We start from the raw sequence: 13663 nt of genomic DNA, 5'->3' as shown, positions 1-13663 counted from the left end.
CCTGGGCTTCAATGTCCGATAGAGCTAGGTTCAAACCGTAGACTTATTAGAGCCTGGTTGTGACTTCCAGCGAGTTCCCTCGCCTCTGTTAGCCTTCATTTCAAATGGAGATATTTACCTTCAGAGGCCACGGCTGGGATTTGGCTTGGTATGTGTCAAATAGCTAACACAGTGCCTGGCAATAGAAGGTGCCTACCCAGCAAATGAGAACCATTTATCACTTCTATTAGTGTAATCCCCGTAGGTTGCTTCTGTTCTTTAAACTTTCCCCACCTCTCTACTTTTAACAAAGCGCTGTGTCACCAAGACTTTGGCATTAAACTACTATTGTCTCTGTTCTATGTGGGTGAGGCTCCCAGTGGGAGCCCCAGTCTATCCCTTTGTCTCTCCACCTAAAATTGTATGGAAATTGGGGTGCCTGGGTGGCTCAGTTGGTTAAGCACCTGACTTCAGCTCGGGTCATGATCTCACGGTTCGTGAGTTCAAGCCCCATGTCAGGCTCTGTGCTGACAGCTTGGAGCCTGGAGCCTCCTTCGGATTCTGTGTCTTCCCCCTCTCTCCGCCCCTCCCCTGCTCACGCTCTGTTTCTCTCTCTCAAAAATAAACATTACAAAATATTATTTAATAAGAATAAACATAAATAAAATTGCATGGAAATACCTTACTTCCTCTTTGCAAACACTATTTAACTGAGGAGTGGTCCTGGGCCCAGGCCAGCGTCCTGCAGATAATACTCGTGGTTTATATTGGTTTTGGTTTTTGGTAAAGGTTGGTTCGAATAGGCACATTTGCGATTCTGTTCTTCTGAGGTTACGACTCTGTTTTACATAGTAGTGCTGCTGTGATGCTCCGTGTTTGGTTTGAACTGTATCTGTAAACAATTAAAAGCCTCCTCTGATGGTCTCAGTAGAAGCAGGATGGAGCCTAATTGAGTGCTGGACCAAGCAGAGCTGGGCTCATTTGTCCCTCGTGTGCCCTACTTCCTCAATTCTAGCTTGCAAAGGGTAGCACATGCCAATACCGCACCACCCAGCTCTTTAACCTTATGTTGTCCCTGGAATACTCTTTACAGAAAAGAAAGTTGTGATGATTAAATAGTCTGGGTTATTTGCCCACATGGTGTTCTTTTCCACCCTGATTTTCACCCTTTCTTTCTTGTGCAGCTTGGCTCTCATAGAGACCAAAGGATCCCTACTTTTTATAAGGCCATGACCTGATAGGCATCATCTAGCAAAACTTTCTGTCCCACAGTGCATCACAATAGCCTTTTGAGTGATGTAGAAGGATCAAGCCCTATATCTCTGCAGTGTGTTTTTGCAGTATATCCAGCACCCGGAGGTGGCTGAAATAACCACTGTCCTCAGAAGACTGATTTTTAAGAACAAAGAGGACTCTACCCACTGGAGCCCAAGCAGGTAACACCGGTTCGGTCATTACTGCTGGAACATCTCTCTCCTCTTACTTAGTGCTTGTAGTACTAAATTGCTGATTGCATTTTGAATGTTCTGGAGACGAGCACTCACAGTTAAGCAAACTTTGTGGCAAACCATTCTGTAAAGCCAAGAATTCTTTTGGAAAGTGAATATTCATACCTCTCAGCTTTAAATTATTTGAGTAGATTTAGCTCAACATTTTTTTTTTTCTTAGAAACGAGGTACACCCATGTAAAGGCATCTGGCTCTCTGCAATACAAAAAGTACAAAGATTAAAAGGGTACCTGGGTGATTCTGTCGGTTAAGCCTCTGACTTCGGCTCAGGGCATGATCTCATGGTTCGTGGGTTCGAGTCCCACGTCGGGCTCTGTGCTGACAGCTCAGAGCCTGGAGCCTGTTTCAGATTCTGTCTCCCTCTCTCTCTGCCCCTCCCCTGCTCATGCTCTCTCTCTCTCTCAAAAATAAATACACATTAACATTAAAAAAAAAAACAAAAACAAAAAGAACAAAGATTAAAAACTGTTTACTAGATTAGCAGGTTATTGAGTTGACTGACTGATTGATTCTTTCATTCACTCATTCCAAAGTATGCATAGAGCACTTCCTTGGATGGGGAGTACTTTGCCAGTCAATTAGCAGGAGAAGGACAAGGACAGTGGAGACAGTGGCTGCCAAAACAATACGGTCCCAACATCTAGGAACTTGCATTTCAGGTAGACAGGCCAGACCTTGTATGAAACTCATGTCTTGTGCTTTGCAGAATCTCTAGAGCCTTATCCGAGGCCTGGCACAAACTTTTTACTCATTCAATGTTCTCTTAAACAATAGAATGAATAGATGAATTCAGAAACCAATAAGCCAATGAAGACAGGCCTTAAAACCAAAATGCATTATAGGATTAATTAAGGGCTCTGGGAGTCCAGAGGTGGGCAACGGACCATTTGGAACCCAGAAGAGAGAGGCCTTGGAGGATATGACACAGACCTTGAATAAGGCCAGGAAGGGTGGGTGGAACTTAGATTCAGAAGAAGGGAAGAAAAAGCATTGAGGCAGTAGAATTCAGAGTAGGATTGGGAGGCGGGGGTAGATAACCAATCTTCGTGAACTGGGAAGACTGGCTTCTTGAGGAAACAGAAGAAGGAGGGGACTGTCCAGGTCATTCAGTGGTGGAAAGCCCTCTTCTCAATTCTTCTCACAACACACATGCTCAAAGGCAAGTGGTAGCAACTGCCCCCACTATACAGCCACCCTGCAATCAGCCAGGCCACTGTCATACATCCAGCCAGGGTGGGTCACAGCAGTTCTGGGCAAGCCCCCACCCCACGGCTTCTCTGCACTGTCAGATCACTAAGGAGTGGCTTTCCCCAGGGGCCCAACCTCCGCCAACACCTTGAGTACCGATTCCACACCTGCAAGGAAAGGCGGGGGGGGGGGGGGGGAGCGCAGGGCTCTGGGGTTTTAAAGTACATCTAGAAAACCAATTGTTGCTACTTATATACCAGTTTAAATGCCACCCTCTGTTTCTCGAATTTTCCCAAAATTACGGATAAATAACATTAGAATCTTGGGACCCTGACTACTATTCTGCCTCTGCTCCTCCTTTGAACAGATTAATTAAGTGATAAAACTTGCTAGTTATTTGAGGTTCACAAGCTTATTAGACTCACCAGGCAGTTACTACTGGTTCCACTCAATCTCATACTGGGAGGATCTAACCTCTGATTTAACAAATATTATTTTAAGTCCTTCCTACCATAAAAAATTGATGTCACTTTAAAATTTTAAACCACAGAAAGCCCGTCTACATGAGGAAAGCTTTATCACATGCTTCCTATCAGGGAAAATGCTCAGGTTTTCTGAAGCAAAGGTGACATCTGTTCTTGGAGCCTTTTCCTTTAAAATTCTGAAAAATTCGGAGGCGGGGGGGGTGGGGGCACCTGGGTGGCTCAATCGGTTTAGCCTCCGACTTCGGCTCTGGTCATGATCTCACGGTTGGTGGGTTTGAACCCCACATCAGGCTCAGAGCCCGATGCCTGCTTCAGATTCTGTGTCTCCCTCTCTCTCTGCCCCTCCCCCACTCATGCTGTCTGTCTCTCTCAAAAACAAACATTGAAAACATAATACAATACTGAAAAAGAGTGTGGGTGGGGTGTGGGGACACAGCCACTCAACAACCTGAAAGGTAACTTGTCGAGGAAACTGGTCAAGGATTCTGTTTTAGAAGCTACGAAGCTTCAATTTTGTATCAACTTGTGTGAGGTTGTGATTAGTATCAGACTTGATCTCCTTCCAGCAGGTAAGTAACGAGAAAGCAGAACCACATGTCTCTTGCTAAATGCTTTTTCCTTAGTGCCTGGCACAGTGCCAAGCAAAGGTGGTTGATCAAGAAATATCTGTTGGGGCGCCTGGGTGGCGCAGTCGGTTAAGCGTCCGACTTCAGCCAGGTCACGATCTCGCGGTCTGTGAGTTCGAGCCCCGCGTCGGGCTCTGGGCTGATGGCTCGGAGCCTGGAGTCTGTTTCCGATTCTGTGTCTCCCTCTCTCTGCCCCTCCCCCGTTCATGCTCTGTCTCTCTCTGTCCCAAAAATAAATAAACGTTGAAAAAAAAAATTAAAAAAAAAAGAAATATCTGTTGAGTGGATCAATGAGTCGGTGGCACTGTAGCAGGAGAAGGGCTTCAGAGTCAAACAGATTTGGCTTTTTTTTTTTTCCTTTTCTTGTTTATTGGCCATGTAACCTTCAACGTGAAATTTAACATCTACTAGAAATTCAGGATAATGAAGGAAAACTCTCAGGACTCCTGAGAGGATTGAGTGAAACAGCATTTGTGACAACTGTCCGGTGGATAATGAGCGTCAGCCCAGGATGAGGCCTTTCCCATCGTTTCCCACAGAGGGCGGCTACCCTTTTTCAAAATTGTGTTGGCTATTTTAGTTCCCTTGCATTTCCAAATAAGCTTTAGAATAAACTCATCTATATTCTCCAAAAACTCCTACTGGGTAGTTTGACCAGATCCAATTTGGGCAGATTGTCATCTTTACTATGTTGAGTCTCCCAAACCATGAACATAGTATATCTCTCAGGTCTTTGATTTCTTCCATCAATTCTGTAGCCTTCAGCATACAGAGTCTGTGCATGTCTTGTTAGATTTGTGCATAATGTTTCTCCTTTTTTCTTTTGAGCTATTATAAATAGTTGTGTTTTAAATTTTGGGCTCCAATTATTTATTTATTTATTTATTTATTTATTTTTAATTTTTTTTAACGTTTTTATTTATTTTTGAGACAGAGAGAGAGGGCATGAATGGGGGAGGGGCAGAGAGAGAGGGAGACACAGAATCGGAAGCAGGCTCCAGGCTCTGAGCCATCAGCCCAGAGCCCGACGCGGGGCTCGAACTCGCGGACCGCGAGATCGTGACCTGAGCTGAAGTCGGACGCTTAACCGACTGAGCCACCCAGGCGCCCCATCCAATTTTTTATTTAAAGTATAGAAATATAATTATGTGTGTTGACCTTGTATCCTATGATCTTGTTAAAAACGTTATTTGTTTTGGGGCGCCTGGGCGGCTCAGTTGTCTGGACTTATCATCCAACTCTTGATTTCAGTCCAGGTCATGATCTCACAGTGGGGAGATCGAGCCCCCGTGTCAGGCTCAGTGTGGAGCATGGAGCCTGCTTGGGATTCTCTTTCCCTCTCTCTCTCTCTCTCTCTGCCCCTCTTCCAGCTAATGTGCACTCTCTCTCTCTCTCAAAATAAATAAATAAGCTTATTTATTTATTCATAGGCTCCTTGGGATTTTCTACATAAACTATTATATCATTTGTAAATAGGGACAGGTTTCTTCCTTTCCATCTATATGCCTTATATGTCTTGCCCTGGCCTTATTGTACTGTGTAGGACTGCCTGCATTATGTTGAATAGGAGTGATAAGAGTGGCATCCTTGCTTTATTTCTGATTTTAGGAAGAAATCAGTCTTTCTCCATTAAGTATGATGTTAGCCGTAAATTTCTATAGATGTTCCTCATCTGGTTGAAAAACTTCCCTCATGGTTGGCTAAGAAATTTTACCATAAATGGATAGGTTTTATCAGATTTTTGACTGTTATATTATTTAACAGAATTCTGATTTGATCCATAATATATTCTGTAATACCAAAAAGTTGCTGAAAACGTTGACCAGATAAATCTTATACCTTTGTCCCTAACTCAGTACGTTGAACATTAACGTTGAGGCAGTTTGTTGCAACGTTACGTCTTTTACTCGTGTACCTTAGTTCACCTTCTGAACATGAGAATGATAAAAAATTCTATTATTAAGCTTTCATTCCTGTGCCCTCGGAGTCTAACCGCAGTGGTTTATGTGCCGGTATTAATTAATTGGAAGTGGTTACAATTCTTCTAAATAAGAGCCATGAAGTTGCCCAAATCTTATCTCATTCTTAGGAATGTACCTTAAGGAATGAATTTCCAAGAATCAAAATATATTTATATTCAGCAAGATCAAAATGGCCAGTACTATGGGACTGGGCTTCATAAATTCCGGCATATTCGGTTACTCAATAAATATTTATGAAATGTCCACCATGTGCCAATTTTTATCTTTGGCCCCAGGGATACAGCAGTGAGGATAAGAGACAAACTTCCCTGTCTTCATGGAGACTACTTTCCGATGGGGAGACAGACCTAAATCAGATACATATGTAAACATGTAGTACAGCAGGTGGTGATGAGCATTTTGGAGAAAAATAAAACAAAGAACAGGGAGGAGTCCAGGTGTGGGAGAGGAATGGGGTACTATTTTAAATAAAGTGACGGTTGGACCTCACCAAACTGCATAAAGGAGCCTTAAACATTAGAATTAAGAATACTCTGTAGCAATGTGAGAAAATGTCATGCTACCTCATTAAGTGAAAAACAGAGAATATAAAACAGGAGATCTGCCGTGGTTTCGAGTATTGAAGTATGTACATATATAATGTATATAAAACATAAAAAATGAAAATAGGTTTGTGGATAATTTTCATCTTATTTTACAGCATTATTCACTTTGAGCATAATTACGCCCGCAGTTTAAAACAAGAAAAATGTTTAAGGTTCCCTAAGGCTAATTCAAAACGGAATGGAACGTATGTATGGGGATCCAGCTAGAACTCACCTTTGCCCCGGAAGGATTTTATTTGGGGCACCTCTGAGGAAGAATCTTCTATTCAAGCGACCAACAAAGAGTCTGTATTTTAAAGGAGACGAAAGTTCCATCGTCCAGGGTGCCGAGAACAGTGGTTGCACAGTGTTGGCTGCGAGTATGGAAGTGATGGCAAGCTTAACATGCGTGCGTAATCATCTCCTTCAGATTTGGCATGTGAATCTATTTTTCACGATCGACTAAAATAAAACGAACTGACACGTCTTACTGCAAACTACATTCTCTTATTTGTTCCAGAGATGACAAGTAATCACACAAGATGTGACTTGGTAGCCTGTATATGTGGTAGCAACCGTTCTCTAGGGATGCAGAAGGACAGGTTGCAACCATTGCCAGACAATGTCTTCCGATGATTCTGAGAGCTCAGATTCCGTGTGGGCTGTTCCTGTGTTCTTCCGAAAATGTTTTTTGTGGCCCGGCCAAAGCATGGCAGCCCAGGACTGGTTTATTCCCTCCGGTGTTGATTCAGAATTCCTAGGCACTGAGCAATCACTCTATCCTCAAAAGGCAGACGCGGTGTTGTCTTAGTGAAGCGCAAATGTCCTGAATATCTTCCATTCTTCTCTCTGGCATGTCACGTCTGGTGAAGGAAAATCCCAGCAGTCACAAAGCTTTCCGAGTTCAAGCAGGAGCTCAGTGGTGTTTACTCGGATTTTCTCTTTTGTTCTTTCTACTTCTTGGGTGTTTTTTTTCTTTTTTTTTTAATAATCACACTAGCACTAAAAGAAAAACACAGCTTACATAATGAGCAGATTCCACTGGATAGCCAAACTATTCTGATATAATCTTGCCTGAAAATGTTCAAGCTGCTTGAAAAATACATTCAGAGGCGAAATAACGCAGCTAGCTGGCCTGTGAATGGTCCGTGGACTAGTTTTGACTAGAAAAGGGAAGAAGGAGGCACCACACACTTGTTTTCCGACCTATCTCCTAACCAAAGAAGGTTACTGCTTCTTTGGGGGCTGTCCCGCTTTTGTTTTGGCTGATGGTCTGGGAGCTCTGTGGTTTTTGCGATGTGGCATAGTAGTCAAATGTTTCTGGAACCAAATGGATTCCCATCCTGGTTGCTCAGTGTCCTTGTACAACTTATTTCCCAGTACTTTTTTTTTTTGGTCCATAAAATAGCCGGTTTCATGTCACCTGACACATAGTACACGCCCATACATAGAAACTCATATTTCTCTGTTCGCAAAGGTGCTGTTTTGTGTACAGAACACACACACACACACACGCATTATTGCCTCCCTTAACCCTCCAGATAGGTATTGTAATCATCAAAACACAGAGCAGCTGCTTTAGTCCGTTCCGGCCGCTGTAACAAATTCCCGTGGCCTGGGTGGTCTACAAGCACCAGAAATGTATTCCTCACACTTTTAGAGGCTGGAAGGCCGAGATCCGAGCGCCAGCCTGGTGGGGGTTCTGCTGAGACCCCTCTTCCGGGTTACAGGCTGCCGACTTCCTGTTGCGTCCTCACGAGACGAAGAGAGCAAGTGAGCCCTCTGCGGTCTGCACCAGTTCCATTCGTGGGGTCCCCGCCCTCTTTCCTTCTCAAAGGCCCCGCCTCCAAACACCACCGCTTTGGGATCAGGGTTTCACACGTGAATTTAAGGAGCTCAGGGGTAGGGGACACACACATCCGGTCCCCTGCGGGGAGACGACTTTGCCCATTTCTTCCAGCCACGTGGGTGCCGGTCGGACATTCCACTGCTATGCTCTTCTTTACCCCGTTTATGCAGACACAGGCCCAGCGGTCTGCGCATACGCATAATACAAACACACGGTACAGAATTGATGAGGTACCCGAACGGTAAACTAAAAAAGTAAGGTTTTCTCCCACCTCTGTCTCCCAGGCACTCCGTTTCTCTTCCCATCGTGGACTATTTCTCAAGAGAATACTCATGTGTAGTGGTTTTCCGCTGAAAGTCTTCCTCTATGGGAGATAATCAGCTGCAATGCGAAGTGTAGACTAGAAACAATCTAGGTTGTATGTTTACGTCTAGGAAAAAGAAAGAGTTCGATGTCGATGGTGAGGCCCTTAAAAAATCATCAGAAGGACAATGAGAAGCAGACTCTGGGGAAGGCCTCCAGGAAGCTTCTAGAACGCCTCCACAATGCTGACCCAACATGGGAGCAGCTACCTGTGCCCTACTCAGGAAGCTGCTTCCAGAACCTACTCCCAAAAGCCACCAGCACGGCCACTGCGGTACTCGCTCCATACTCCTAAAGATGGTGTTTGAACCCCAGAATGTGGCCTCAGTCACTGTCTTCGATGCACTTGCTTCATGACACCCAGTGCTGGAGACCAGCCCCTGCCTTGTGCTGCAGACACTCACCACACGCGGCTTCATGAGCAGCAGGAAATGGCCTTTGCCTCGTTTCTGCCTTCCAGATCTCAGCCTGGTCTGTTGGATTTGAAAGAGTCGAAATCCTATCCAGAGTTCTAGGTGCCAGGGAGTCTGGACATGTAACGCAAAGCCCATGAGCCAGTGCGGTAGGAAGGCACCTAAGAAGGGTGGGAACAGACACTAAAGACCCAACTGCACAGTAGTTTCTTTCTTTTTTTTTTTTTTTCTTTTAGGGTGAATTCCTGCTGACCTCTGTGGCTCAAGTTTCGAAGATTGTTGTGCTAATCCTCAGATCAATTTTCTAGGTGTGCAAAATGGTTCATTGCTGATCTAGTTGCATTTCAGGGATGGGAGAGGCAGAGAATGTCATGCTGCTCTGACATCGTGGCCCCTCCCCCCCCTTTTTTTCTTTTAGAGAGAGAGAGAGAGCAGGCATGAGCCAGGGAGAGGGGCAGAGGGAGAGAGAGAGAATCTTAAGTAGGCTCCTCAGCATAGAGCCCATCACAGGGTTCAGTCCCACAATCGTGAGATCATGACATGAGCTGAAATCAAGAGTTGGACACTCAACCGACTGAGCCACCCAGGCATGCCCATATCGGCTTATGCTTTCCACTTTTTTCTCCCCCTTTACTAGTTTCTTTCCTTCGCTAAGTGGTCTACAAGAAGCCATGGATAGTCTCCTTACTCTTCAATTTTCTTACTGTTATTTCTTTCCAGACAGACTTTGTGGCACATGGAAGTGGACTGTGTGTCTAGTGTATATGCGATATAGTACATAGTGTGTATACATTTGCAATATAAACCTTCACTCTGTAATGTTTTTTAGGCTCCCATCCACCATGGCTGCCATCCGGCTTCGAGAATTTATTGACCGCCGCCCAGTGATCCTATCTAGGTAATGTTCTTCCAGACGCAGACGCCATCCAGAGCTGTGGTGAGGCAGACAGACACCTGGGGTGGGGGGTGGGGGGTAGATTTGCTCACCGGGTGCTCTGTGATTGAGAGGCAATAGCTGCCAGAGGTTCCAATGACATTTCTTTGAGTTTGGGGAAAGTTGTAAAAAAACAAACAAAAAGAAATTCCACACTGATGGCAAAATCCAAGCAAACAGGCAACTCCAAACACCCAGAAGATTGGAAGGATATTGGTTTTTGCTTGGGAAGGGCTTCAACAAGAAGGATGAGGAACCTCAGCCTAAATTTTAGCGGGGGCCCCTTTAGTCCGCTCAGGATCAAACAAACCACTTCCTGCTTCTGCCGTATGGGAGGTTGAAACAACATAGGATTTTCACTCTTCCTCCAAGTTCCAGCCTTAGACGGGCCAAGACTAACAAGCCCTAGGCATGTGTTCTTGGGCTAAAGTCATCTTGCTGAGAGATATTGGGTAATAATCTATAGACTCTAACCCAGCCTCCCTTTACCACTGGCCGTGGGGTCTGGAGAGGCTCAGAAGCTATGACAATGGGTAAGACACTCACACGGTAAGTGACTTTGAGGTCAGCCTCTTTGGCTTCGTGGTTTTGAGTGAGGCCTGTGTTTATTTTAGTATCTAGTTATTTTTGACAATGTTTAGTCAACAAAGATAAGTCCTTTCGCTTCCAGAAATTACCAAAGGAGGGATAGGGAAAGGATGCTTTGTTCCTACAGTCCTCTTTCAGAGAAAGGACAGAGTCTACCCTTCTCTCCCAGAAGCCCACACGATGAGGAACTGGAGGAAATAGGGTTCCAGTATTTCTTGATTTCTGCCTCCCCACAACCCTTTGGTCTTTCGGAATGTGTTTGAAATCTGTCTTGCCCACTGTTGAGTTATTTAACTGTGGGTCATCTCCTGGGCAAAATGGAAACAAAGCTCCGTTAGCTGCTGCTAAGGAACTCAGTGGGACTGAGGCAGGGTCATCGGGCCTGGCCTAAACCAGCTCACAGGGAGCCTGAGGGTTTGGGCGAAACAGTGCAGCAGGCACAGGGTCCATGAAATTCTAAGATGGGGCTGGATTCAGTTGTCTGCGCTCATCCCTCAAAGCCTCCACGACGAGGCACACCACCGGAACTAGGCTGGGGCCCCAGCCTCCCCGCCGTACTCACTGTGAGGCTGGCCCTTGTCTATGCCTTTCCTGAATCTGCAACAGGAGGGGGTCCAATCCATCAGTAGTTTCCTCAGTTGTACCTCCAGGACGTATCTCCAATGGGAATACGGCCTGTCCCCACTCACCTGCCACGACCACCGTCCATTCTCCAGAAAGCGCTTCCGAAAATGTAACTTGGTTCAAGGCCCTTCATTGCAAGGTGAAAGCCTTGCAATCACTGCATTTTGCATAAAATCTAAACTCTGCTAGGGCCCGAGAGGCTCTCCACAAACGGGCCCTGCCCCCACCTCAGCTTCCTCTTCGGCCAGCCCCACTGTCTTTCCTTCATGGGAAAATGGAATCACACACGGGCGGGGGCACCTGATAAATATTCAGTGGTTCACCAGTCATAGTGACCACACAGCTCTCACGAGAATTATACCAGGTGTAAATGCCACCTGTGGCCATTCCCAAGCTACAGGCCTGCCTCTCAGGCTGGGCTGAGGGTTGAGTTGGTTTGCAGAGCATCAGATGCTCCTGAAAAGACGGTTTTAGGCGGATAAGTGCAGTGCGGTGTGGAAGAAAAAAGAGGTGGAATTTGTGTCAGATATAAGTGGATTTTTTTTGATGTTTATTTATTTATTTTTGAGAGAGAGAGAGAGAGCGCGCGCATAAGTGGGGGAGGGGCAGAGAGAGAGAGGGAGACACAGAATGTGAAGCAGGCTTCAAGCCCTGAGCTGTCAGCGCAGAGCCCGACGCGGGGCTGGAACTCACAAACTGTGAGATCATGACCCGAGCTGAAGTCGGACGCTTAACCGACAGAGCCACTCGGGTGCCCCAAGAGTGGATTTTTAAAACACTGGCTGAAGTGGTCTCTGGGAGATCAAGAGGCAGCTGGAGGGGTCAGCTCATCCTGCCCGGAGTCATGGTAACACCTACCCCAGATCACCAAGTATGTCCACAATGTCCCGTTGACTCACGGAGCCACACGGAGCCATAGCTGATCAGTCCCCCCCCCCTACTTTACTGATACCTGACGTCCCCCTCTTCCTGGAGGGGATAGTGAATCTGGAAGATAGCAGAGCGGGCACGGCGGTCTCCCAACCTCTGCGCCAACCAGCTCGTGTCCTTACTAAGTGACTCATTCCCTAGAGCCTGCTCCTCCCTGACACAGCATTTACTCATTGTGTATGATCAGTTAGTGCCCGAGTGTGGTTTTCCTGCCAGATCGTGAACTCTTGGGTAGAAGAGAATGTTGAATGTCACTGTCTCCCTGTCCCCTGCACACGGCGGACACCTCAGAGCCTACAAAGAGGGCTTGTTTCCTTGAACCAAGGACAGCTTCCAGCTAACACGGCCATGTCTGTTTCTTCCCCTGTGCCTTCGGTGCACGGCATCGACTTCCTGCCTGCCCGTGAGAGGATCACAGAGTTCATATAAAAATAGCACTAGATTCTTCTGCAAGCCAGCCATCCTGCACACTGAGAGATGACTCTGGGTGCAACGTGGAGCTCCGAGAACGGGTTTGATCCTTGGCTCTGGCATTTACCAGCCGGGTGATCTTTGGAGGGCCCAGTTGACCTCTCTGAACCTCGGTCCCCTGTTGTTCATAATGTTTACCTGGCAAGGTGACTAGGGATTAGATGAGATCACCCATGTAAAGGAGCCTCATAAAGCCTGAGGCCCAGCACAGACATAACAGAGGACTGCAGGGCCACCTCAGGTCACGGGGCCAGGCTCCGTGGGGCCTGGGACGAACACGCCTGACCTCCCCTGTGCATATCGGATTCCGTCTGAGGCTAAGCCCAGGTTTCTGCTCCGGCTACACACACTCTCGTCTGCACAGACCACATCACCTCAAAGAGCCAAGCTTTGAGGGGCTGGCAAACAACGTGTGGGGGAATTGGTCGAAGCAGGAGTCTGGAGGAGGAGGAGAAGGGGTCTTAGAAGCCAACCTTCCCACAACTCATTCAGGAATCTTAGAAGCCAAGTCAGTCGACGGGTCTGAGCAGAGCCCAGGCAGGGGTCCGCGGCCAGGTCTGGAGAGACCGCTGCTTCCCCCACTCACGCACCCAGCCCCGCCAGGAGAGGCCAGCTCCTGACTGACAGGCCAGGTTACGTACGCTTTGCCCCTCATTAACCTCTCGCCTGGGATCTTCCTCTTCTGGAAGGTGAAGTCAGGCCACGTGGGGAGCTGGGAAAGTCCACCTGAAGAGTTTGCCCTTCTTTCCCCAATCCTTTCCACTTCTCCACCCAGCCCCCCTTCCCTTCAGCACCTGCTTACGAGCTTCCCTCCCCCTCCCCGCTCCTGGGCCAAAACCTACCAAGAGAGACCCCCCCAGGGACTGGGAGCTGGGCCTGTGATCTGGTGCTGGCAGAGAAGGGCTTCTCCATCCTCAAAACAGCCTTTACAGACGGCTTCTACGGAGCGGTGCTTAGGTCACTCGCCTGTATTCAGCAGGCGTTTGTTACAAGCATGCTTGTGAGAATCCACGGTCAAAACTCAGCCTACTGAAAACGGCACAGCAGCTGTGAGAGACCAGTGTGGCTTCGGAACCCCGGCTGGATTGCTCACAGACTGCAACAGGGCGCTAGGGGGATCTTTCCAAGGGAGTGCTTCA

The 13663-nt window shown here is 46.9% G+C and overlaps 1 protein-coding gene across 4 annotated transcripts in view; it reads left to right on the top strand.

Moving 5' to 3' along the window:
* The first annotated feature begins 1278 nt into the window (after positions 1 to 1278).
* Positions 1279 to 13663, top strand: part of CF1H1orf100 (chromosome F1 C1orf100 homolog) — a 28241-nt gene continuing 15856 nt past the window's right edge. For 3 of the 4 annotated variants that reach the window (XM_045048934.1, XM_045048931.1, XM_045048933.1), the window contains exons 1-2: positions 1279 to 1415; positions 9807 to 9875. In XM_045048934.1, the coding sequence (XP_044904869.1) occupies positions 9820 to 9875 (56 nt within the window). In that variant the 5' untranslated portion in view covers positions 1279 to 1415; positions 9807 to 9819. Of the gene's footprint in view, positions 1416 to 6468; positions 6762 to 9806; positions 9876 to 13663 lie in introns of all 4 variants that reach the window. The other variant, XM_045048932.1, reaches the window with a different exon arrangement.

Source organism: Felis catus, chromosome F1 (genome assembly GCF_018350175.1).
Source record: "Felis catus isolate Fca126 chromosome F1, F.catus_Fca126_mat1.0, whole genome shotgun sequence".
Classification (NCBI taxonomy): domain Eukaryota; kingdom Metazoa; phylum Chordata; class Mammalia; order Carnivora; family Felidae; genus Felis; species Felis catus.
This window is presented reverse-complemented; position numbering and strand designations above follow the sequence as displayed.